Source organism: Podarcis pityusensis, assembly GCF_964106645.2.
Source record: "Podarcis pityusensis genome assembly, chromosome: 11".
In the NCBI taxonomy this organism is placed as follows: domain Eukaryota; kingdom Metazoa; phylum Chordata; class Lepidosauria; order Squamata; family Lacertidae; genus Podarcis; species Podarcis pityusensis.
In genome coordinates, this window is record NC_138036.1 from 59,831,338 (window position 1) to 59,857,689 (window position 26,352).

General features: G+C 43.8%; 1 protein-coding gene and 1 long non-coding RNA gene across 4 annotated transcripts in view; one reads left to right on the forward strand and one right to left on the reverse strand.

Moving 5' to 3' along the window:
- VPS13A (vacuolar protein sorting 13 homolog A) overlaps positions 1 to 5,237 on the reverse strand; it is a 154,319-nt gene extending 149,082 nt beyond the window's left edge. For all 3 annotated transcript variants that reach the window (XM_080972149.1, XM_080972148.1, XM_080972150.1), the window contains exons 1-2: positions 5,039 to 5,237; positions 2,357 to 2,400 (exon numbers count right to left, since the gene is read on the reverse strand). In XM_080972149.1, coding sequence (XP_080828275.1) covers positions 2,357 to 2,400; positions 5,039 to 5,138 — 144 coding nt within the window. In that variant the 5' untranslated portion in view covers positions 5,139 to 5,237. The remainder of the gene's footprint in view (positions 1 to 2,356; positions 2,401 to 5,038) is intronic.
- Positions 5,238 to 5,336: 99 nt separating this feature from the next.
- On the forward strand, positions 5,337 to 25,278 carry LOC308458379. The gene is made up of 4 exons (XR_013977315.1): positions 5,337 to 6,145; positions 9,972 to 11,823; positions 12,169 to 12,974; positions 24,035 to 25,278. It is a non-coding gene; the product is annotated as an uncharacterized lncRNA (long non-coding RNA).
- The last annotated feature ends 1,074 nt before the right edge of the window (positions 25,279 to 26,352 follow it).

A 26,352-nucleotide genomic window follows, 5' to 3' on the forward strand; every position in this document is an offset into this window, starting at 1 on the left:
ATTTGTAGTCCAGCACCACCCAGATATCCATGGGTTCCCTACCCAGCCTTTTTCACACAGCTGCATGCTGCAAGCATGTCCCTGAGTGAATTTCTACACAGTTGTGCAAATGTTTATTTCATATATACTGTATTGCCATTTCACTTACAGAAACAAGTAGTTTCATTTTGATTCATCCTTGGCAATGGAAACTTATGAACTTTCACAAGGAAGGTTGTAGTTCTGGGCTACAGAATCTGTTTTGCATGACAAAGGTCCCAGTTTACTTCACTAGTATCTGGAACCTGCAGACCCATCTGAAGAGTCACTGTCAATCAGTGTAAGACAATACTGAGCTAGATGGAGGATTGGTCTGACAGTATAAGGCAGCTTTCTATATTCCCATGATGTTACATTACTGTCAGGATGACTGCATAGAGAAAAATATGGTTTTCCCCATGTGTCATGGGAGAACCATTCCTCCACCCAATAGTTTTCTTCTGGCAATCTCCCCAAGAGCAACAGCAACAGTTTCAGGTGGGTGCTATCTGGAATCTGTAGGAATCCAGTTTTATTGCTGGTGGTGAGGCCAAACTCCATGGAGGTTTGGGCAAAACAGTTGATGAGTCTCTGTAGAGCTTCCTCAGAGTGCACTGTCAAAGCTGCATCATCTACAAACAGTATCTCCCAGATAAGAACCCATCACTCCTTGAAGGCATAGGAGAGCAACAAGGGTAAGAATATGCCAAAGAGAGTTGGCGCGAGGACACAGCCCTGTTTCACGCCACTTCTTTATAGGGAAGGAGTCTGATGATGAACCATCATACTGGATGGTGCTGTGCATGTTCTTGTGGAAGGACACAATCATATTGTGAAGCTTAGGTGGGCATCTTATCTTGTTCAGCAGTGTGAAGTCATTTTCAACTGACAAGGTGAAAGGCCTTTGTCAGGTCTATGAAGGCGATGCACAAGGGGCATCTCTGCTCTCGACACTTCTCCTGCAGCTGGCGCAGTGAGAAAATCATGTTAACTGTTGACTGCTGAACTCTAAAGCTGCATTTTTACTCTGGATAGATCTTGTCAGCAAGTGATGGTAATCTGCTGAGAACTACCGTACATGGGCAAGGCTTTCCCCACAGTACTCAGCAGGGAGACTGTATTATAGCTGATACAATAATGGCGGTCACCTTTTTTTAATAGAGGGTCACAATGCTGGGGTCCTGTACGTCTTGTGGCATGAATCCTTTTTCTCCACACTGCAGGAGAAGGCTTCCAAACTGGTAGTCAGCCATCTTAGGCTAATATTAGGAATGATGACTCACATTCATCAAAATTTAGCAAGCATCATGAAATAAAGATCTTTGTCCCTTTTTGCAAATATTAAATTTCATATTACATGCTTATTTGATTGAACTTTGATGTGCTAAATTAAGAAAAGTTTTTGTGTTTTCGGTTTGGAATTGCAGATACAAAATGTTTTCTGTAAGCTATAATAAGAGACCACTCTGTTGATGACCCTACAGAAAGACTACCTTACAATATATATTTAATGTATTTAGTAAAAAGAATTTATTAAACCATATGCATGATTATCCATTGTGTTTAAACATGGAAAATGTTTAAAATATACATTTGGCTTTTTGCTGCTGCAAAAGACGGGCCCAGATTTGTTTAAATACATGTGAAATCTGTTTGAAGATGTTTCATTTCTAATTTATTGGGTCTCATGTTTTATCTGTATTGCTTTATATATTATGTTCTATAGAGCAGGTTGGCTCAGGACTTAGTTATGCATTGAGTAGACCCACTGAAATCAGTGGGACTTAGTCATGACTAATATTAGCTCCATGGATTTTATGGATTTATTCTAATTATGATGGAGTCTCAAACTACCCCAGTGTTTTTGCTAGCTTTAAAATTGTGAGAATTTATGTTCAATTACTTGTATTAAGGCCTAATGATGTAAACGGATATAAGTATAGTCAATCCTTTGTAGGTTTACTCAGAGCTAAGTCTGACCAATCTAAGTTTCTCAAGTAAATGTGCATAGACTTAAAACCTTACATTTTCCTCTGCAACACACGTCCGGTGCTAAGACAGTAGGTCAGGAAATAGAAAAGGTTTAGAAAGGGCAACAAGCTCAATAGATTTTGTACTGTATTGGTTCATTTACTAAAGAACAGGGACAGGGGATCTGTAGTCCTCCATACGCTCTTGGACCACAACTCCCTAATCATTGGTCATTGGCCATACTGGCTGGTGATGATCGGAGCTGGAATCCAACAACATCTGGAGGACCACAGGTTCCCCATGCCTACTACAAAGTTAACACTTGACAACAGTACATAGTTAAAAGTTTTGTTTGCTCTGAACTTACCAGTGCATTTTCTTTTATTTCAAGATTCTTAAGTGCTACAGCTCCTGTTATGAAATATATATATATAATTGTAATTAGCAAACTACTTTAACACATGAATCTCCTTTATAGCAGGCAACTGACAAATTACCCCAAGTTAGGAACTGCCCACCACATAACATCCATCTTCCCAGGATTCAATGTCAGTTAACTTGCCCTTGACCAGGCATCAGGTTTTGCACGGCCTCTCCTGATTTGGATGTCACAAAGACACAGAGCTGGGTATTAGCAAGGTACTGATGACACCTCACCCCAAAGCTCCAAATGACTGCTACCAAAATCTTCATATAGATGATACCCTGCAGCACCACACAGCACAACTGCTGGAGGACTGAGAGTTAATCACCTAACACTATGCTCTGAAACTGACCCTGGAGATAGGATCAGAACCACTATAAAACAACAACCCCCAATATCCATCTCACATAGCCAGTTCAAAAGGATACCATGGTCAGTGGTATCAAAAGCCACTGAAAGATCTAGTAAGAATAATATGGTCACATTCCCGCTGTCCTCTTGTTAAGGTTAGGGAGAACAAGGCAATTTCAGTCCCGTAGCCAGGCCTGAACCCCAACTGGAATGGGTCAAGATAATCAGTTTCATGCAAGAGTATTTGGTTACCCTTGTGTCACAACCCTCTTAATCACCTTTCCCAGAAAGTGGGTATTTGAAACCAGGTGGTAGTTGTCACAAGCCAATGGGTCCAGGGTAGGCTTTTTCAGGATGTGTCAAATCATTGCCTCTTTAAAGATAGCCAGGATCTCTCCTTCCCACAAAGATGTATTTACTATACCCAGTCATACTCCCTCAGAAACTACAGACAGCCATGACAGACAAGGGATGAGGGAACAGATGGTTTGCTGCATTACTGCAAGCACCTTCTCCACATCATCAGGCTGAGTTCCAGTTAAAGACTGCAAATGTGAGGCTATGTGCAATTCTCAAAGAAGAAAAATCCACAATTGTGGGGTCACTATTAAAAGGGCCCTAATATTGCAAACCTGATCAACTTTAATGGTAGCCCAGACTGCATGGCCTCTCAAGCTGATCTTTGGACCCAAGAACTTGTCTCAAGCCATTCAGAACATTATAGGTCAACACCAGCACTTTAATCTAAACCTGGAACCAAATAGATAACTAGTTCAGTTTTGAGCTAACCAAGTAGTCTGCACAAGATTTCTAGTGGCTGAATTTTACACCAGCTGAAGTTTCTGAACTGTTATTAAAGGAAGTCCTACACAAAGAACATTATGGTAGCCTAGTCTAGAATATAACCAGAGCATGTGCAACTGAGGCCAGTTTCTTGTTTACTCCTCTACCTCTTAAATTATGAGCCCAGATCCTATGCCAATTAAATGTGCTAACCAAACTGAACCTCCTTGTCACTCTTATTTATGCATACATGGCTTGGTTGTGGTAAACCTGAAAGCAGTTTACAAAAAGATAACACCATAAAATAAGGGGAAAATACAATAAATTAAAACAGACAAGAAGTTAAAATACTAAAGCAGATTAAAATTCACATCAGCTTTTCTAAGCATCTGGATAGGCTTGACTAAACAAGAATTTTTAGCAGGCACTCATAATAATATATTGAAGGCACCTGCTTTATATCAATAGAGTTCCATATTAGACGATTAGGTTCTTACACATAATGAGTATTACATGGCACCTGTAATAGTGCCAATTCTGTGGATGGAACTGAAGGTACAGATTAACTCTGTCAAGCAAACTTCCTAATTTTACTGTTAATATCACATAAGGTTTAAGAGACATTACATTAAATCTAGGAAAAAATGAATTTCCTTTACTATACATAGGCACAGCATGTCCTCTTGTTAACTACAGAGTTCAGACAAAACTGTCTACTTTATCTTTTTTTCGGTTCCCAACAGTTATTTTCACTCTAAACACTTTAAAGATACTTTTAAATACAAGCACTTTTACACACAGCTTTCAAGATTCATCCTTATATGATCAGGGTGGAATGCTGCCTGGGAACTTTATGAATGCCACTCTGAGTTCCTTGAAAAGCCGAAAGGATGGATATGAAATAAACTGCAGAGAGATTAGGTCAGATGGATGCAAATGAAACTTTTTTTTAACCGCTGCCGCTCAAAAATACATCGAATGCTTTGCTTCTACAAAGTGAGCGGTCAGATGAAAAAAACGTGCAGTGCCAACGGCAAAAGCAGTTACGCTGGGTGGGTTTTTGTTTGTTTCCGCTCCACCCCAACTCCAGAACTCGACCCAACCGAGCTGGGCAGGGCGCGGAAAGGAGCAAGCAGCTGGCCCATAACGTGCTCCTGCCTCAGGCGCCCGGTGCGGCCAGGGCTCTTGGCCACCAAAACTTCCGACCCGGGAGCAAGAGCTGCGGTGGGCGAGGGCGAGGCGCGCGAAGGAGCCGCGCACGTGACAGGGCCTGGCGCGGCCCCGGAGCCAGACGGGCGGGCCCGGAGAGGCAGCGCCAGCCGCCTGTGGGACTCGCGAGGAAGCCGCCCCGGGCTCCCTCACGCAGCAGCAGCAGCAGCAGCACCGGCCGAGAGGCGCCCCCGGGCGGCCTCGGGAGGAGGAGCAGCGCCGCCGCCGCCTGTGCCTTGGCGGGCGAGGGGTCAGGCAAGGGCGGCCTCGCCCCTCACTCACCTCCCCAGATGCCGAGCGAGAGCTGGGAGCTGTCCAGGTTCACCACATAGTCGCCCAGGAAGCGGTTCAGAACGTCCACCACCACCGACTCGAACACCATCCTGGGAAGCGGCTCCCGGCGAGCCTCGCTCCGCCTTCAGGACGCCAAGGGAGGCGGAGGAGCCCCCTCGCCCGCCCGCCCGCCCGGACACAGGTCTCCGCCGCCGCCGCCCGCTGCCTCAGCGCGCTGTGGAGCCGGACTGGCCCTGCCCTGCCGCGCAGGCGCACCGGGGACGCTGGGGCGCTACCGAGGGCCGGCCATGAGGGAAGCGCTCGCTCGCGCTCTTCCCGCCTCTCCCTTCGCCCAGCGAGGCAGCGCCCAGGCAGCGCCAAAGATAGGCTGGCGGCGGCGGCGCGCACGCGCGGCCTCCCGCCCCCTTTCCGTCAGGCGGGCGGCGTTCTGCGTCGCGCGAGACTGTGGCGTCGGTTAAACTGCCCCCTCCGCCCGCCCCCAGCAGCCCCCAGGGCCGCCCTCCGCGGGTGCATCGTCCTTCCTCACGTTCACCGTGCCGTTAACGGGGGGCCGCGTGTCGACATAATTCTGCCCCAGGGGAGTCGTGAGGAAGCCCGCGGGCGCCCAAGCGCAGCTCCCCCGTCCGAAGCAGCCCTAAAGATCCGTGGGACCCGCGGACGGTCTAAAGTGGAGCAGCCGCTTCAAGCCAGGGGAGCGCAAAATGCCCTGAGAGGGTTGCCGTCTGCGGCACAGCCCTTGAATTCCCGGGTGCGTCGATGTCACTTCAAGATTTCTAAAGCCCTCTGGGTGTTATTTACACGTTTCCATATATTTTTTAAAAAAGAAAATATGTAGAATTGTAGAGTTGGAAGGGAACCCGGTCATCTAGTCCAACCCCCTGCAATGCAGGAATCTCAACTAAATCATGCATGACAGACATGGGGGGTCAGCCAAAGTTGTTGAGCTTTTTTTCCGAAAAGGAAGGCATTACGGGGGAGGGGGGTGGCAGAACCTCAGCTACTTAAATGCTTTTCAATAATATCTGTGGATGCCCCCTCTTGGCTAGACCCATTGTGATAGACAGATGGTCATCCACCTGGACAACATTTACCATGGTAAGTCTACATTTGATGAAGAAGTACATAAATTGCTTTCGGAAAACCAAATAAATTTTACCTTCTGAAAATGTCAGGTAATGCTAAGTAATTGTAACATAACATAACTGCAAGTACTTGGCAATCATTTTTAATTATTTCGATGCAATTTTACACAATTTAACTTACCAAGCAAAACTAAATTATATTTATATCCAAAATATATTTTCAATTCCCAAGTCATGTCGCAACCCATCATTTTTGGAATTTGAAAGTTGAAAAATTCAACATGTCCTTTGGGTGGGCATAGCTGAAAGTTCATATGTCCATAAATAACTGCATTCAAAACATACACATAGACCATCAGAATACAGTATATTATTTTGCTAATGGCAGGAACAATACCATTAAACTGCAGTGTGTTCCTTGAAGTGTTTATTTGTATAGCTGCCAGAGATGAGGTTTACATTCAAATGCAAGTGCTGACCAACATGGTTTGATAATTGATTCAATTTAAATTTTATTTTATTAGCATGGTTATACAACTGTTCTTCAACTTCTAAAAAAATCTATGAAGAATACTTTTCAGAGATCTGACAGGGTCAGGAAGAACGTGCAACAGAGAATTAGCCTCAAATTCCATTATTAGAATGCAAATTATTTCCCTCCAACTAGACCAGGCCCATTTTTACCATACATAATTATAAGTTTCAGGACTATGGCATGGTTCACCAATTACTATGGGTATGAAATTCTGCATCAACCTGCCCTGAAACCCACCCACCCTCACTTTCCCTTTAAATTGTGTTTCTCTACAGAAGACTGTAAATATAGGCTTAAAAGTATAAAGACGGTGTTTAGTAAAATCTCAGAAATGAGAGTGGGGGCTAAGCAAGATTTCAGGTAAACACACTGATTCATGTCTAATGTTAAGTCATTTGTTGTTTAACAAATCACACGTTAACCATAACTTGTCCCACACAGTTTCAGATTGTGGTTTGTTTGTAGTAAATAATCATAGTTAAACTTATGGGCAATTTGAACACTCAAACTATGGTTTAATAGACTAGTGCTTTGTGTGAAACAAACTGATTGCCGGTTTGTCACTATGTCCCTACCCTATGGCTAACCGAAACAGAATATATAGTGCACTAAAAAGTAAACATATAAGATAGGCTAAGTTATACAGTTAATATTAATTATACATTAATATTGAATTTAGAGAGGGACGCAGGTGGCGCTGTGGGTTAAACCACAGAGCCTAGGACTTGCTGATCAGAAGGTCAGCGGTTCAAATCCCCGCGACGGGGTAAGCTCCCATTGCTCAGTCCCTGCTCCTGCCCACCTAGCAGTTCGAAAGCACGTCAAAATGCAAGTAGATAAATAGGTACCGCCCTGGCGGGAAGGTAAACGGAGTTTCCGTGTGCTGCTCTGGTTTGCCAAAAGCGGCTTAGTCATGTACGCCGGCTCCCTTGGCCAATAAAGTGAGATGAGCGCCGCAACCCCAGAGTTGTCCACGACTGGACCTAATGGTCAGGGGTCCCTTTACCTTTACCTTTTATTGAATTTAGATGTGTTTTTAAGGCACATAATATTGTTATAGCTTTGGGGGGAGACCCACCCCCAAACCCTAGAAATGAATAAATGGTAGGATTTTGTTTATTTGGGATGTGAAGGGAGAAATACATGTTGCAGAGGAACTCCTGGGCTGGCCTATGCAAAACAACCTGGCCAAACTAGGGCCTTTAAGAAACAATTGAGGGCAGTGCAAGAGAACTATCCTCCCCGCTTGCCCAGAGGCAGGGGTGCCAACTTGAATAAAGTATTAGGGGGCAGGTAAGTCTTGCCCAGCAGTGTAGTGTGGGTTGCCAGCACCTGGGGCGGGCACATGCATGCGGGGGGGGGGGCGGAGTGGAAGGTAAATGGAGCCTGTTGCACCAGCCCCGAAGACCTGGCCTGGGCACAGCTTGGCTTGTGTCTCCATGGCTCTGGCCTTAATGAGGGAGTCTGTAGTGGGGGGCCTGGTTGCGCCCCCTCAGAAATCTGTGCCTGAGGCCATGGGCCCCCTGGCTCCTCCACACTATGCACCTGACCCCTCCCCACATAATCAGTTACAAGACACGGCACATGCACACCATTTCAATGGCAATGCACATGTGATCCTCCCCAAGCGAACGTAAGAGGGGAGCAGCCTGTACGCGCAAAACGCACGGCGCTCCACGCACCTCCGTCGAAGAGGCAGCCCGGCGAGCCTCAACGCCTGCCGCTCTCTATCCCGCTACCAGTTAAAATTTCTTTTGTTTGAAAGTGCTTCCATTTTAGAATTAATACACCCAATCCACTGCCCCAATGAAACTTGACTGAAGCTTTCCCATGCTGTCCATAAAGAAAGGCCTTCTGCCAAACTCATTAAGACTCCTAAGGTGCATCTTATCAGCGTAACATTTCCAAAGTAAAAGATACACCCCATTAACAAGTCAATGAAGTACTGAGCATTGATTTTAAAATTACAGTTTAAGTTTTAAGATTTAATTTATTTTAAATTTATTTAAGATGCTCTGAGATGATCAGGAGATTGATTTTCACTCTTAGTACATAGATCTAGAACTAGGAGGCAAAAGACCAGTTCTTTTGACAGTGTAACATATACAGGTAGATTGTTTTTAGGAATGGAAAATCCTCAGAGTTCAGAATTTGGGGTAACCATATTTCTAATAGATGACCTTTCAGCATGGTTGCTCTGCAGCTTGCTGAAATTTATTTCTTAAGTGTTTTTGTAATACAACAATACCCTTTTGTTGAAAGACTTTATTAGTCCCCTGCCAAGAAAATTATTATTTCTTTTATTTATTTATTTATTTATTTCCCGCCCATCTGACTGGGTTTCACCAGCCACTCTGGGCAGCTTCCAACAAAATATTAAAATACAATAGTCTATTAAACATTAAAAGCTTCCCTAAACAGGGCTGCCTTCAGATGTCTTCTAAAAGTCTGGTAGTTGTTTTCTCTTTGACATCTGGTGGAAGGGCATTCCACAGGGCGGGTGCCACTACCAAGAAGGCCCTTTGCCTGGTTCCCTGTAACTTGGCTTCTCGCAGCAAGGGAACAACCAGAAGGTCCTCAGCACTGGACATCAGTGTCTGGGCAGAACGATGGGGGTGGAGACGCTCCTTCAGGTATGCTGGACCAAGGCCGTTTAGGGCTTTAAAGTTCAGCACCAACACTTTGAATTGTGCTTAGAAACGTACTGGGAGCCAATGCAGGTCTTTCAAGACCGGTGTTATATGGTCTCAGCGGCCACTCCCAGTCATCAGTGTAGCTGCCGCAGTCTGTATCAGTTGTAGTTTCCAGGTCACCTTCAAAGGTAGCCCCACGTAGAGCGCATTGCAGTAGTCCAGGCGGGAGATAACTAAAGCATGCACCACTCTGGCGAGACAGAAGGCGGGGCAGGTAGGGTCTCATCCTGTGTACCAGATGAAGCTGATAAACAGCCGCCCTGGACACAGAAATGACCTGCGCCTCCATGGACAGCTGCGAGGCCAAAATGACTCCCAGGCTGAGAGATCCAGCAGAACTAGGAAACTTCTCTCACCTTTGTCCTTAGCCCGCCGGAGATCATCGGCCAGTGCGACCAAGGCAGTTTCAGTCCCATGATGAGGCCTGAATCCAGACTGGAAGGGATCCAAATGGTTCACTTCTTCCAGGCGTGCCTGTAGTTGTTCAGAAACCACTCGCTCAATCACCTTGCCCAAGAATGGAAGATTTGAGACTGGGCAATAGTTGGCCATATTGGCTGCATCTAAAGATTTTTTTTAATAAGCGCTTTGATAACTGCTTCTTTTAGCAGGTCTGGGAAGGCTCCCTCACAGAGAGAAGCATTCACCACCCTGCGAAGCCCCTCGCCCAGACCTTCCTGGCTAGCTTTTATAAGCCAGGATGGGCAAGGATCAAGGAGACAGATGGTTGGTTTCACTGGTCCAAGCAGCCTGTCCACATCCTCAGAGGTAACAGATTGGAATTGATCCCACACAACTTGACTAGACAGGACTCTAGCACTCTCCCACCCCGGCCCTGTTCCCACTGTGGAGTCTACCTCTTCCCTAATCTGTGCAACTTTATCTGCAAAAAAACTGCAAAATCATTGCAGGAGATAATGTGGCCCTTACTGGGCCCTGATGAAGCAGGTGGTTCTGCTAAATTGCAAACCACCTGAAAAAGTCGCCTGCTGCTGTTTTCTGCAGATGCAATAGAGGCGGTGAAGAAAGTCTTCTTCGCCATCGCTACCGCCACTTGGTAGGCTCGACATCGAGCTCTAACCCGTGTCCAGTCAGCTTCAGGATGAGTTATCTGCCACTGGCATTCTAGCCGTCTCAGCAATTGTTTCATTGCACTCAGATCTGTGGAAAACCACGGGGCTATCCAGGCTCCATGTAATCGGAGAGGGCACTTCAGAGCCAAACAGTCAATAGCCCTGGTTAACTCCACATTCCAGCGGGCCACCAGGGAATCAGCTGGAAGAAGAAGAAGAGTTTGGATTTGATGTCCTGCTTTATCACTACCCGAAGGAGTCTCAAAGCAGCTAACATTCTCCTTTCCCTTCCTTCCCCACAACAAACACTCTGTGAGGTGAGTGGGGCTGAGAGACTTCAGAGAAGTGTGACTAGCCCAAGGTCACCCAGCAGCTGCATGTGGAGGAGCGGAGACTCGAACCCAGTTTCCCAGATTACGAGACTACTGCTCTTAACCACTACACCACAGTGGGTCTCAACCATCAACATGGGATAAAGCATCCCCTACCAACTTTCTGGAAACCATTTGGATCCATTAAGTGGTGGGGGTGGACCATCCGAATCAGTCCCACCTCCCTGCAGAGGGGAAGGGTCACGGAGAAGTCCAGTTGCTCCAGGAAGTGATCCGACCATGGCACTTCTTTAGTTTCGCTTTTACTTAGTGTTAGATCACCAACATCCATAGAGAAGAACACCAGGTCTAAGGCATGTCCGCGGCTATGAGTTGGGCCAGACTTACTCAGGGACAGCCCCATGGAGGCCATGCTTTCCACGAAGTCCCGAGCGGCCCTTTGTAAGGTCGTGTCGGCATGGATGTTAAAATCCCCTAGGACAACCAAACTAGGTATCTCCAAGAGAAAATCTGCCACGATCTGAAGCAGCTCAGGCAGGGAATCCTTGGTGCAGCGGAGAGGTCGATACACCAAAAGGAATCCTATACTGCCCCTATTGTCCAACTTCCAGAACATGCACTCAGAGAACTGGGTCTTCCCAATAGGATGCCTGGTGCAAACTAATGACTTCCTAAAAATCACTGCAACCCCCCCCGCCGCCGCCCACAAGGCCTGGGTTGCTGTGCATAAGAGATACCTAGTAGACAAGCAGCGGCGAGGACAGGCCCATCTGCTTCATCCCACCAAGTCTCTGTTACACATGCCAGGTCAAGTCCTCCATCCACGATCAAGTCATGGATGGCAGTGGTCTTATGAATCATTGACCTGGCATTGCACAGCAGCACCTTCAGGTCACGTGGGTTATCCCTTGCTGATTCCAGTATAATAACTGACATATCTAGATTTCCACATGAATTAGAATGGTTATCATTTTCCTCTTCTGCAGTACTGCTTACTTCTAGGTAATCACATACCCAGCAACATTTGTCCAATGAAAATAGGGACATCCTATGGAAAAGTGGAAGGGACTCGGGTAGCGCTGTGGGTTAAACTACAGAGCCTAGGACTTGCCGATCAGAAGGTCGGCGGTTCAAATCCCCACGACGGGGTGAGCTCCTGCCAACTTAGCAGTTCGAAGGCACATCAAAGTGCAAGTAGATAAATAGGTACCGCTCCGGCGGGAAGGTAAACGGCGTTTCCATGCACTGCTCTGGTTTGCCAGAAGCGGCTTAGTCATGCTGGCCACATGACCCGGAAGCTGTACGCCAGCTCCCTTGGCCAGTAAAGCGAGATGAGCGCCACAACCCCAGAGTCGGTCACGACTGGACCTAACGGTCAGGGGTCCCTTTACCTTATGGAAAAGTGGGGCATTCCAGGATCAAATCAGAGACCGGGACAGCTTCTCTAAATCAGGGACATCCCTGAAAAATAGGGACTCTTGGAGGGTCTGCTATACCTATTTATAGTTTTAAAATAATTCATGGTATCCTGCTCTGCAAAAATAATCTATGCTTTCTGTGTGCTATTTTTGTATTTGATAAAAGGAAATGGAAAATCTTTTAAGTCTAGTTTTCACTTTATGTAAGGAGACTCAACCCCACAGCTACATGGGCATGTGGGTAAGGCAAATTCAGCGCTTAGCTTAGTGCAGGGGCGAAAAAAGGCTTTATTTCACCTGGGTCAATGACCCAGTTTGGCACCCCACACACACATTTGTGTACACACAAACACAGGCTGGAAGCCTCAATGGTGCCCCTCTGGAGGCTTCAGCTGGGGCAAAAAAGCCACCAGCTAGCCTCCCCAGTAGCCATGGCTCTGCTTAGTGAGTGTGTTAGTTTGACTATTGTTTGTTCTGCATGAAATGTACAAAGGGGGAAATGTTTTGCTTAAAATTAATTTCCTGTCTTTTTTAATGCTGCATTTTGGTTTGGCAGTGGAAAGATGATGAAGATGATGATGATTCATTCATTTTACTCCCTTTCTATTAGGTTGTTAGTTCTGCAGGAAAGGTAGATGGAAGACAAAGGGCTGTATTGCCACAGAGCTTATCACCCTGACACTATTTTTCTGCCGCCGCGCCGCCAGAGCTCTATTTATGGGTTAGCGGAGTATGTAACCTGAAGCATTTGTAACCTGAAGCATATGTAACCCGAGGTACCTCTGTACTAGGTAAAATACAGACACCATTCCAGAACATAGCTGACAGAAGTATAATTATGTTTTACAAATTCTTTGGGAAAATGTAAATTGAACAAATTCTAGCAAAAACGAAGAAAATTGTTTATTGGTTGATTCAAATAGCACCATCTGGTGGACACACAATTTCCTATTTTTCCTTGGACAGAACATTTCCCAAATGTTTTTATTAATTAGAATTGATTACTTGTGTTAACCACAGTTCTAAACTCCTTGTTCAGAGGCATCCCCTCTCGTGCCTCCATGCTCTAGTGCTGTATTGATTCAATACTCGTATGTCACCCATTACTGAATGCACAAGTTTGAAGTTGATAATGCGAGCTACAATTTTATTGAAATTGACAGTTTTGCTTTCCCTAGCAATATAATTGTATCCTAGGTGTATGTGTTGCTCTGTATATTCACTTTCTTCTTTAAGTTGACCATGTTTAATGTCAGGTCTACTTTCTGGTAAATTAAGCTTCTTTTTCTTAAACAGTTATCCAATTCAGAAGCTTTCTACTAAGCCTTAAGCTTTAACCTTATGCTGACTTACTTAGAAAGTAGAAGCTTTCTACTAAGCGTTAAGCTTTAACCATATGCTGAGTCCCACTGAACTCACTGGGATTAGTTCTGAGTAGACATATATAGCATGCCCTTTAATACCAAACTTACGATTGTCTTATGCCTATCATATTGTAAGTTAAACTGTTCCACCAAAAATGAGCTAGTGGTTTTTGCATACTTGGGTATAGAGAAGTATATTAGTTTTCACATTAGAAGAAAAATAAATGTTTAGAATGCCCTGACAAGAACCTATGTTCAGTGATCAGTTTGGGGAAGGTTGTTTCTTAAATTAAGAAAGTCCTAAGTACTTTTCAAAAGGTTCTTTAAAAAATGTATAAAACATGGAAAGAAAACATAGAAATAGCCTGGTAAGCGAGATGCTGAACTTTGGGAAGGAGGCGAGAGGGCTGTGACAGGGTCCTAGAATCCTCCCGCCTCCTTCTCAAAGCCTAGTTAGCACTTTCCCAGCTTGGGGGGATATGCCCAGCTTCTTTGAAAAATTGGACTGTCTTGTTGTATTAGGCACCTATACTTTCTCAAACGTTTCCAGTCTTTGATGAGAAAATGCGAATGACTCTTAAAGAGAGATGGAAGGATCTGCCAATTTTTGTTCTCTCAGTTTTTCATTTTTCCAATACAGTGGTACCTCAGTTTTCAAACGTCTCCGTTGACAGACATTTCGGTTTTCAAACGTCGTAAACCTGGAAGTAACTGCTTCAGTTTTCGAACACTTTTCAGAAGTCAAACATGCCCCGCAGCTTCCGTATTGAGTTTTCCGTATTGTATTGAGGCTTCCGCATTAAGTTTTTGGTTTTCGAACGTTTCGGAACTTGAACGGTCTTCCAGAACGGATTACGTTCGAAAACCGAGGTACCACTGTATTAAATTCTGTTCTCGACATTTTGTAGCAATTTGCTATAATTACTACTTTAAAAGCCTCCTGGAAATTCATCACCATTTTAGTGCAAATTTCTCCTAATAAACATATTTTTATATGCAGTTTTGACTAATGTACGCATTCTTGCAAGTAATCTTTCAAATAAAATGCAAGTTTGTTATTTTCACTAATATCTTCACTTTTATACACATTTTCCCCAAATATATTCTTCTGGAGCCTCCTTTAAACATTGTTGCCCACTTCTTAGCTTAGTGATAATATTATGCAATTACTGGGAGAGTTGCCTGTAGGCAACATGACTGATGGGAGCTATGCCATTTCTAAAAGCTTCATAGGACTCATGGTTGTTGGGTTGAAATCACGACAGACGAGTGGTAGGTGTCATATGAGAGGCGTCTGCCGGGGCAAGCCCCGGGAACTCTCTTTTATTGAATATTACAAACATTGCCACAGGTGTGCTTGTGGCTGATTGGTTGATACAAACACAAAGCATCTTGTTGCTGATTGGTTAACATAGGTACAAGGCGGGAATAACATATGTCCATTTATCATTGATAGATCAAAGGATGAGGAATGGAGCTAGAACTAGACAGGCATGAATCCTCCTAATTAAATTATAACTAAAGATTGATATTGAGAGAACATAACATGAAAGAATACAACAATCACGTTCCGTAGATGTGGTCAGCAATGCATTAAGAACAGGTCAGGATACACTGTTTCATGAACTCAATGGGAACTGTTCAGAACATTCTCAGACTCTTGTGCAGAAGCAGAGAAAAGATTATGAGCGAGACTTCCCAGAATGCAAGAGAAAAGAAGCAATAGTTCTCATAGTCCCATAATGCCACAGTTATGTGCAGTAAGAGAACTGCAGAAAGAAAACTTCCCTTTATCTCCCCCTTTCTTTTCCTGTTTGCGAGGCGTTCTAGGTAGATAAGGCAAAAATACTTTGGGATTAGTGGTGTGCCAGCGAATGCCCAAAATAAGTTTGCCAGGGTCGATGGGACAAAAATACTTCAGGATACGTGGTTTGCCAGCGCATGCCCAAAATAAATCCGCCCACATCTCCCCTAAAGTTTACTGTTGGTGTTGCCATTTCGCAAAGTAGGCAGCAAGGAGTTTATTTGGTGGCTGAGGGGGAGAGAGAAGCTGAGAGAAAAGACTTATGAGGCTAGGAACGCATTGAAGGAAGCAGCATAGTAAAATAAGAATACAAATTATGACAATAGCATATTGAAAAAGATTACGAAGCCAATTCAGGTTTGGCAACCAAGCGGTAAGCCACTGGGTGAAAGAACCCCAGAGGCCAGAAAATCCAACGTCCTGTTTAATGTGATGTGTAAGATTTTGCAAATGAGAGATTTGGCTTTGAATGGCTCTTCAGAATTGTCAGTAATATTGAAACAACACATGTCATTCACTTGTTCACAGCCATAATGATGAAGCATCAGCAAATAATGATAGCAGCACGATTTCGTAAAAGTCCATTATATAGTTCACTCTATTCTTTATTCAAAAGGTGAAGAGCTTGTGAAGTAAAATTCAAGGCTTTTTTGCTGTAGAATAGGCTAAAGAATTAATGTTCATACGATTCCGTACAGCCAATCCAGGGACTCCTAAGAGAGAAACAGCTAAAGAGATATATTCAGACCTACTGAGAAGAGAGACAAAAGCATCACAATCATTAGTCAATTCAATATTGCAGCGATATCGAGAGCGGGATAAATGATGCTTCTTGGGTAAAATGATGGACAAACAGCTTAAACAGCAAGGTGTGCCATGGCTGATGTATTGGCACATGGTAGGGGAATTCAACATTCCTTGTGGTAGGACTTTCCATTGGTACCGTTCCATGGGCTGACTATTATTTAACACAGGAACGGTAAAAGCAAAGAATTTACGATCTTTCTCCTGTAGGGGAATGGGAAAAAAACAATCTTGCAGATCTATTATAGCCAATTGATAAGAATGTGGAATCATATTTGGATTAGGCAGACCACACTGCAAAGGCCCCATGGGTTCAAGGATTTGGTTTATTTTCCTTAAATCCTGGAGAAATCTCCATTTGCCACTCTTCTTTTTTATGACGAAGATGGGTGTATTATAGGGGCTAACTGAAGGCTCAATATGGTCTGCCGATAATTGTTCATTCACTAATTGTTTTTAAGCAAGTAGCTTTTCTCCCGTTATGGGCCATTGTTCCACCCATACAGGACTAGTAGATTTCCAGCTGAGGGGAAGTGCAAGCTTACTCATTAAATTGAATGGTAGCTTGTAATTGTTGTAGTAAATCTCTTCCCCACAAATTGAGGTGGATTTTCAGCACACAGGGCTGGATGTAAGCAATGGTTTCAGAGCTATCAGGCAGAGAAACAGGCAGCCACTGTACGCTTTTGGAAGAGGTTTGGGGGCCACCCACACCCCAGACTGCAGAGGCAGACTCAAGGGGCCACGTGGGGTCCCAGCAATTACTAGAAATTACAGAAACGTCTGCACCTGTGTCAATCAAGCCTTCCAGCACAATACCATTGATTTTATACTTACGAAGAAGTTTCTTTTCACCAATCCTCTGGACTACAGCTAACAGCTGTGGAGGGAAAGAAGAGAGCTCGTGCAAATTAGTATCCATAATAGAAGCAGTAGGATGAGAAGGGAGCACCACCAAATGCGCCCAAGACTCACCCTTTTTTAATTGCATGGGCATATGGCTCCAGAGTTGAACCATTAATGTGCCTACATAGTCAGGAGCCAGAACTCCCGGAATAACCTGGATTCCTTCTTTTGCCGCAGAAAACTTGGGTAAAATTAAACCTGCGACTTTAGGAGGCAGGGGGCCTGCCAATTGAGTGGGCATAAGCACAATTTCACCAGGTAAAACAGAGTCTTTGGTCTCCTGATTGATCAAATCAACGGCAAATTCAGAGGGTGCATTTTTGGAAAAGTTTGCAGCAGCGGAAACTGAAGGTGGAGAACTCTCTAATTGCCCTGGCCCGAGAGTGGGGCCGCAATGGAGTTTCCCGGACTCCTGCATTGATTAGCCCAATGATAGCCTTTTCCACATTTCGGGCATTTTTTGGAAGGTCTAGTTTTGTTGGCAGCACCTGAGGAGATTTCACCCCTCCCATACACAAGAATCTCCTGATCATCTCCTGATGGTCTCTGCTGACTCTCCAGAGAGAAGGAGGCGTGTCCTGCCTATCTACTTATTCTGCCCAGCAACATAACTGTGTGTGAGAGAGAGTCAGTCAGTCAGTGTATCGGAGAGAGTGAGAGTGTTGGAGATCCTAGAGATAAGATTGCTGTTAGAGCAGCTGCAGACTCTCAGTGTAGCATTGATTTATGCTTAGAATATTCAGCTCTGTATATAGTTTTGTATCATAGTTGTAGTTATAGAATAAAAGGAAGATATTTTACAGAGCTGCTCTCCGAGTGGTTTATACTCTGCAAGACTCTGCAAAACTCTGCTGCGCAACGACTGTATTATTGAGACAGTGAATCCGGTGCTCTCAGCTCTGAGCTGTGAGTCCACAGCACTGTGACCGTTTCCTGTGAGAAGGAGGTCTCTGGCGGTGCTACCCAGCTCGCCTAGCCCAGTCGGGGTTGAGGTGCATGAGTCCAGTTGGCGCACTGGCTCTAGGGCGATGCTGACAGCACCATCCTTGTTCGCCCCCCCCCCGCCAGGGGCTCTGCATTGCTTGGCAAAATGGCCTGGGCGCTTACAATTAAAGCAGTTACCTGTAGGCCTATTGGTAGCTTGGATTGCGCCGGCAAGCAAAGACATCGCATGGCTCTGGCTACCGACATCCGCACAAGCTTGAATCATATCGGCCAGGTCATATTTAGGGCGATGTATGATTGACTGCAAAGCTTTCTTGCAATCGGTGTTTGCGTTTTCAAAGGCCAATTTTTTCATCAATTCATTTTGAGCTGTAGTGTTATCAATCTGCCTAGTGACTGATTCTTTCAATCTATCTATAAACTGATGGTATGGCTCCGAATGCTGTTGCTTAATATTAACAAAGGAGCTCAGCGGTTGCCCAGAAACAGGGACTTTCCGAAAGGCGCGTTGTACACAGGTCGTGGTGCGACTAAAATGTACAGGTGTCAGCGTTGCCTGGGCAGTTATATCATTATACTGACCAGCGCCATAAAGTTGATTGGCAGTATGCTGTGGATCAGACAGGGCTGATGCGCTATGTTTAAATTCACTCTCAAACACCACATACTGAGCTGGGGACAAAAGCATGCGCATCAGGTCTTTCCAGTCCTGAGGTAGCATTATGTAACCAGTTGCTATGCCTTCTAGCATTCCTGTCACATAAGAGGATTTTAGACCAGAATCAGCAATGGCTTTCCTTAATTCTCTCATTACAGAATAAGGAAGCGACTCATAAAAAACCTGCTGTTGAGCAGTTCCAGGGTTTGAATAGGAGATAGGGAAAGCAGACGGCATTTCACCTGGCCACTCAGACTCCTCCTCTAAGGACAGGAGCCCTTTCTGCCTGGCCAAAGAAAGCGCAGCGCGCACAGCTCCTATAGAGCAAACAGGGGCTGTGGCAGGCGGAGGAGGGATGGGGGGGAGGATGCAGGCTGAGGTGGAGGGATGGGGGGGAGGATGCAGGCTGAGGAGGTTGAGACGCAGGGAGGGATTGGCTGGGCTGCAAAGGAGAAGGAGGCAAAAGCTTTGGGTAAGGTGGGGGATTGTCTGCGATGGCTAGAAGGGGAGACGCCGAGGGAGACACCTTGGGTCCCAATAATTGGGGCCCTAATTTAGCAACGGCGTCTGCACATTTCTGCCAAGTGAGCAGACAATGAATCGGAGCCCTAGGTTCTGTAAAAAGGGTCTTTCCGATCTTTTGCCAAGTCTCTACCTCCAAGGAACCAGCCTCAGGATAAAAGGGACATTGGCAATTAATCTCACATAGCAATTGTTCAATTTCTTTTAAGGAAATATTAACACCCACCGCTCGCTGTCTAACTAAATAAAGCAATTCTTTAGCATGCTCTTTCTGGAATTTAGTCAATTCCCCTCCCATACTCACGAAGTAGCGCGCTGAGACTTTTCCAGTCGGGTGAAGTATGAGGGCTGGCTGCGTAAGGGATCTGGCACGTCGGGGGTCACCAGATGTTGGGTTGAAATCACGACAGACGAGTGGTAGGTGTCATATGAGAGGCGTCTGCCGGGGCAAGCCCCGGGAACTCTCTTTTATTGAATATTACAAACATTGCCACAGGTGTGCTTGTGGCTGATTGGTTGATACAAACACAAAGCATCTTGTTGCTGATTGGTTAACATAGGTACAAGGCGGGAATAACATATGTCCATTTATCATTGATAGATCAAAGGATGAGGAATGGAGCTAGAACTATATAATGGACTTTTACGAAATCGTGCTGCTATCATTATTTGCTGATGCTTCATCATTATGGCTGTGAACAAGTGAATGACATGTGTTGTTTCAATATTACTGACAATTCTGAAGAGCCATTCAAAGCCAAATCTCTCATTTGCAAAATCTTACACATCACATTAAACAGGACGTTGGATTTTCTGGCCTCTGGGGTTCTTTCACCCAGTGGCTTACCGCTTGGTTGCCAAACCTGAATTGGCTTCGTAATCTTTTTCAATATGCTATTGTCATAATTTGTATTCTTATTTTACTATGCTGCTTCCTTCAATGCGTTCCTAGCCTCATAAGTCTTTTCTCTCAGCTTCTCTCTCCCCCTCAGCCACCAAATAAACTCCTTGCTGCCTACTTTGCGAAATGGCAACACCAACAGTAAACTTTAGGGGAGATGTGGGCGGATTTATTTTGGGCATGCGCTGGCAAACCACGTATCCTGAAGTATTTTTGTCCCATCGACCCTGGCAAACTTATTTTGGGCATTCGCTGGCACACCACTAATCCCAAAGTATTTTTGCCTTATCTACCTAGAACGCCTCGCAAACAGGAAAAGAAAAGGGGAGATAAAGGGAAGTTTTCTTTCTGCAGTTCTCTTACTGCACATAACTGTGGCATTATGGGACTATGAGAACTATTGCTTCTTTTCTCTTGCATTCTGGGAAGTCTCGCTCATAATCTTTTCTCTGCTTCTGCACAAGAGTCTGAGAATGTTCTGAACAGTTCCCATTGAGTTCATGAAACAGTGTATCCTGACCTGTTCTTAATGCATTGCTGACCACATCTACGGAACGTGATTGTTGTATTCTTTCATGTTATGTTCTCTCAATATCAATCTTTAGTTATAATTTAATTAGGAGGATTCATGCCTGTCTAGTTCTAGCTCCATTCCTCATCCTTTGATCTATCAATGATAAATGGACATATGTTATTCCCGCCTTGTACCTATGTTAACCAATCAGCAACAAGATGCTTTGTGTTTGTATCAACCAATCAGCCACAAGCACACCTGTGGCAATGTTTGTAATATTCAATAAAAGAGAGTTCCCGGGGCTTGCCCCGGCAGACGCCTCTCATATGACACCTACCACTTCCCTTTACATGGTTGCTGTTATTCCACTGGAAAACCAGTGAGGGCTGAACAATGATTCTTGGTATAACAGAATATGGTCAATAGCATTGGCTGAAAACTCACCAAAATCCACAACAATTGCTCCCTCCAAACCTCCTTTCTCAATCTCTCACTCTCCACAGTCCTCAGAGGTTGATGCAAAGGCTCAGGGGATTGCAGTTGCCAAGGTTCCTGGGTTTGCTAGCAGCTTTCCTATTTATTTATTTATTTATTTTTGCACCATTCTGACACTTTTCCCACTCTTTTTTATATATATATATAAATAATTTTTATTAACCGACCAATCAAATCACATCACATAAATACCGAATTACAAAGCCGAATTTTAAATTTTGTTGAGGGGACCCATATTTCAAGATCCGAAGGGGGATTCTGATCATCTTCTTGCTACTGTGTTAATGTCTGAATCAGTCCAAAGTTCATAATTCTATCTAGTCTTATCTTGCTGTTTCCGCATCTCATCTTGTTCGTATATTTTCTCTTTTTTCTTTATGATCTCTTCTGATAATCTCCTTAAACCGATAAACACCAGTAATAATCTTGTGTGAATTTTCCGTTCATCCAGTCCTCAAATCGAGATGGTTTCCATATATCCTCGCATTCATAGATAACATCGCTCTTTCCATCATTAATCACAGAACTGTCGTTCTTAAGTCCCTCTGAGAAGTTTCACCCACAATATAAAAACAGCTCTATTTCTCTATTTCTCCTCCCAGACTTAAGTCCTCCGACAGAACTTCCCAATATGGCGACGGTATTTTTAACTGCGTCATTCCAAAGCCCTTATACATTCCATGCTCTTCTTAAAACATGCTTTGGTTAGAAAGTTTATCTCCACACAGACATAAATCCACAGCTTAAGTCTTTCAAACGACATTTCTGACTTGTGAGGGGGGGGGATTCTTGTTTAATCACATAGAGGAAAGAAAGGAAAGTTTTTTCCCCCTCCCCCATCCAGTCCTTTTGCCATACCGAGTCTTGGTGTGTCTTCATCTGGTTAATTCTTGTTCTTCCGACTCGTCTCGTTTATCAGAGATCTCTTCTGTTAGCAGTCTTTACTCCCCCTCCTTCCTTGAAATATGTGCATTCGCTTTATCCTAATCGTTTCTTTTGAAGTTCTTGCAGCTAGATGCGTGGATCAGAGGCAGCGTCCAGGAGCGCCAATATCCACAGAAGGGCATGCTGCCTAGTGCCCCCCATCCCCTCAAATTCGGGGGTGGTATAGGGCACAGCAGGCAAGGGCAGCCCCGCCCCAATCCTGGGGGGTAGGGAGGCTATTACTCCCATCACAGCCTCCAAATTACCTCGTGTGGGTTGGAGAGATGTTATTGTCAGCCATCTTCTGATGCACCCCTAGTGGCCCCGCTTTCCCCCCCACTCTTTTCAGGCTTTTTTGCGCCTTTTTGCAGTTTAAATCACCTTATTTAATTAAATAATTATTTGATTATTTCCTGGAACAGCCTGGAACTGGTGCAGCAAAAAAGAAGTCCCGTAAAAACTGTTCCACCCTCCACCTTTGCCAGTGCAAATGACTGCAATTTGTTTTAATACTGAATTTTGTGACTTTACTCCATTCTGTTGTTCCCTGACCAGGACTTAGAATTGCTATTATGTGGAACTTCGTACCAAATACTAAGTAAATCTATGAGACATACTCCAAAGTAAAGGTGTTTTTAACTGAGGTACTGGTGTGTAGGGGGGCATTTTAAAAAAACAACAACACAAAAAACCCAGTTGCTGGCACTTACCAGTTTTCAGGTGATTTTTATGTTTTGCATTGTGGAATAATGGCTTAAAATCTGGATACTTCAAAATCACTTAATTTATCTCCCTTTCATGGCTACTATTTCATTGGTTCTTCATGCTGAAATATGAAGGACTAGTCCTTCTGAAATACAGTCAAACCTCAGTTTTGGAACGTCTTGGCTGCCGAATGTTTCGGAAGCCGAACGCCGAAAACCTGGAAGTGAATGCTTCCATTTTCAAATGCGCCTCGGAGGTCAAACAGCTTCCGAGGCACATTTATCCATTTTTCCAATGCTAATCCACTATTTTACCTTTTGGGGCAGACAGCATATTTGAATTTTCTGTCCCCAGATGCCACAATGATTTCTACAGGCTCTTTTTCTAGGAGGGAAAAAGAGATGTCCATCTGCAGCAAAACTGAACTGTAACTATTCCTGTGACTGTAATTTGTTTTTAACTGTTTTTAATATGATGTTGTGAATTGCTGTAACCCACCCTGAGGCATTATGGCAAAGGCAGGTAAAAATTTGAATTATTAATAACAGCAACAACTATAGCAATTCTTAAGGTGGCCATCCTCAAACAAAGGAATTTCAAAGCATGAAACTGCTGAATTACAATTAATCAGGAAATTCAATTCAATCACCAGTGACTTAAATCAAGATTTAATCAGACCACACATGTTAATTAGTTGACCCGATGCCCCATATTTGTCTTTTCAATTGTCATGGTAACTGTTTGTCTTTTAAGTAAGTATCACTATTACTCTTTTTGCATTTTGTTTGATCTCATTCCATTCCATTCTCTAACCATATGTGTGTATATGCCTCCTAATTTATGATTACACCATGCATCTTCAGATATTGATTCTTGGTTCACGTTTCCTTAAGACCACACTCTTCTTCATTCCACCTTACAACCATGTGTGTGTATATGCCTCCCAATTTAGAATAACACTTCTGGCCCATGAAATATTATGTGATAAGAAATTGTTAGTCTTTAAGCTACTCCAGGACTCTTTGTTGTCTTTGGCTACTCCCTATGCTGAGGCCTCATTTGGGCAGTTTTAGGGTGCTCTTTCATTAGTGAGGGGTTTTTTTCTGCTTCTGCAAACCTTTAGGTTTCCCCAAACCTATTGATATCTCCCTCATTTGTGTAGATAGCGCCATTTTGGCAACATAAAGAATGGTGCTTGAATAATTCATATTTACTTATAGTAAAAATTAAAATAAAAAGGTAAAGGACCCCTGGATGGTTATGTCCAGTCAAAGGTGACTATAGGTTGTGGTGCTCATCTTGCTTTCAGGCCGAAGGAGCCAACGTTTGTCCATAGGCCAGCAAGACTAAACTGCTACTGGCGCAACAGGACACCATGATGGAAACCAGAGTGCTCAGAAACACTGTTTACCTTCCTGCCACAGTGGTACCTATTTATCTGCTTGCACGGGTATGCTTTCAAACTGCTAGGTTGGCAAGAGCTGGGGCAAAGCAACGGGAGCTCACCCTATCATGGGGATTTGAACTGTCGACCTTCTGTGTCCTATTGTGTGTATGTGTAGACTAACCAGCCTTAAAATGTGATAATTCAGAGAGCACAAAGTGAAATACACACACATTGCTGTACCAGTATGTATGAATACATCACTGAACTGGTGAATTGGTTATGGCAGAGCTTTCCAAACTGTGTGCCACAACACATTAGTGTGTCGGCTGCAGTGTGTAGGTGTGTCACATGAACGCTCCTTGCACTCCTCCCAGGACTGGAAAGGGGTTATTTTAACTTCTGGTTTGCTAGTCAAACGTTACTTATTGTGAGATGATGCATGTCTAAAAATTGTGTCACCAACATGAAAAGTTTGGAAATCTCTGGGTTATGGTATTGAAATAACTATGAATATAATCAGCAAGTGAGAGATAATACTCCTGTAGACCATTGCATATTATCACACCAATTCTTGTGATCGCCATATTGCAAAAGGTGCCACTGTAATCATTGTAATTGCTGCAGTTTAAAAATCCTTTTAGTACGGCAGTATTAAAATTATTAAAATTATTTGACTTTTATTAACTTGGTAGATGAAAATTTGGTGAAAGCAAATATCATTAAACTGAAGAATAGAATTATTCTACATGTCAGTAGGTTTTGTTAATTCGTTACTGCAGTTATTTTTACTAAATTCTGAGCACTCTTTTCTACCTCCAGTGGCTTTTAAAAATACTTGCTCTTTTTAATATGGCCAGAAGATGGCAGTGGATGGTGTTGAGGAGTACAGTATCCTTTATTTTGAACTTCTTCCCATCAGAGCAAGCAAGCAATAAATAAATAAATAAATAAATAAATTACAATGCACTTGTTTTGAATATTGAGATCAACAACAAAAAATAACATTTGCACCAGTCTTGCATACATAAGGAAATCTGTTTTAAAGTTTTCTGAAAGTCGAAAGATACAAAATGTCCATACATCCTGAGGCAGTGGGAAGAAGAGTTCCCAGTTTTTAATGGAAATAAATGAAATTTTGTGCAAAAAATAAATATATATCACAATTCTTTCTTGTCAACTTGAACTTACTTTACAGCTGCAATTTTGCACTCATCTACCTGGGAGTAAGCCTTGTTGAAATCAGTGGGAGATTGAAGCATGGATAGAGTAGACACGGGTTGTGCTAAGGTTGCAATAGTGTGCATTCTTAGCGTGCAGGCAAAGCTTGTGCTATCAGTTACTTATCCTGTGACTGAACAGAATTGAGTTAATGGTGGTATCTGCCCCATTAATAGTTGTGTTGAAGAGGGAAGAGGGAATAGTTGTCATTTTGGCAGGTGCAACTTGTCATACAAGGTGCATTAAAGGTGCAGGAGCTCTAACTTATTTTTCACCTGCTCATGCTAGGTAAGAGCATTTTGTTATTAAGAGAAGGAATTCAGCATTTTCAGGTTGCTTAACCCCTGGCTAAGGATTCGTTGCTACCATGGTTTAGTCTTAGAAAGCAACGTCTCTCAGAATGTGCAGAGTTAAATCTCCTCAATAAGCAACAACAGCCTGCCCAGTACATCTCGGATTAGGAAGGTTAGCATGGCTTTCAGACAGATAGAGCGCTCAACCACCCTACATTTTAGAAACTGTCTGCAGATTGATCATACATTAGATCTAAGTTGATGAATTTCAGTGGGTCTGCTCTGAGTGTGACTTAGTGGGATATCATAGACCCATAGAACTGTAGAGTTGGAAGGGACCCTGAGGATCATCTAGTTCAACCCCCTGCAATGCAGGAATATGCAGCTGTCCCTTATGGGGATCGAACCTGCAAACTTGGCATTATGAGCACCATGCTCTAACCAGCTGAGCTATCCTGTCTGTTAACATAAGAGAAACCCTGCTGAATCAGGCCCATCTATCTAGTCATAGAATCAGAGATTAATAGAGTTGGAAGGGACCCCTAAGGGTCATCTAGTCCAACCCACTGCAGTACAGGAATCTCAGCTAAAGCATCCATGACAGATGACCCTCCAACCTCTGTTTAAAAACCTCCAAGGAAGGAGAGCCCACCACCTCCCGAGGGAACCTGTTGCACTGCTGAATGGCTTTTACTGTCAGAAAGTTTTTCCGAATGTTTAGTCAGAATC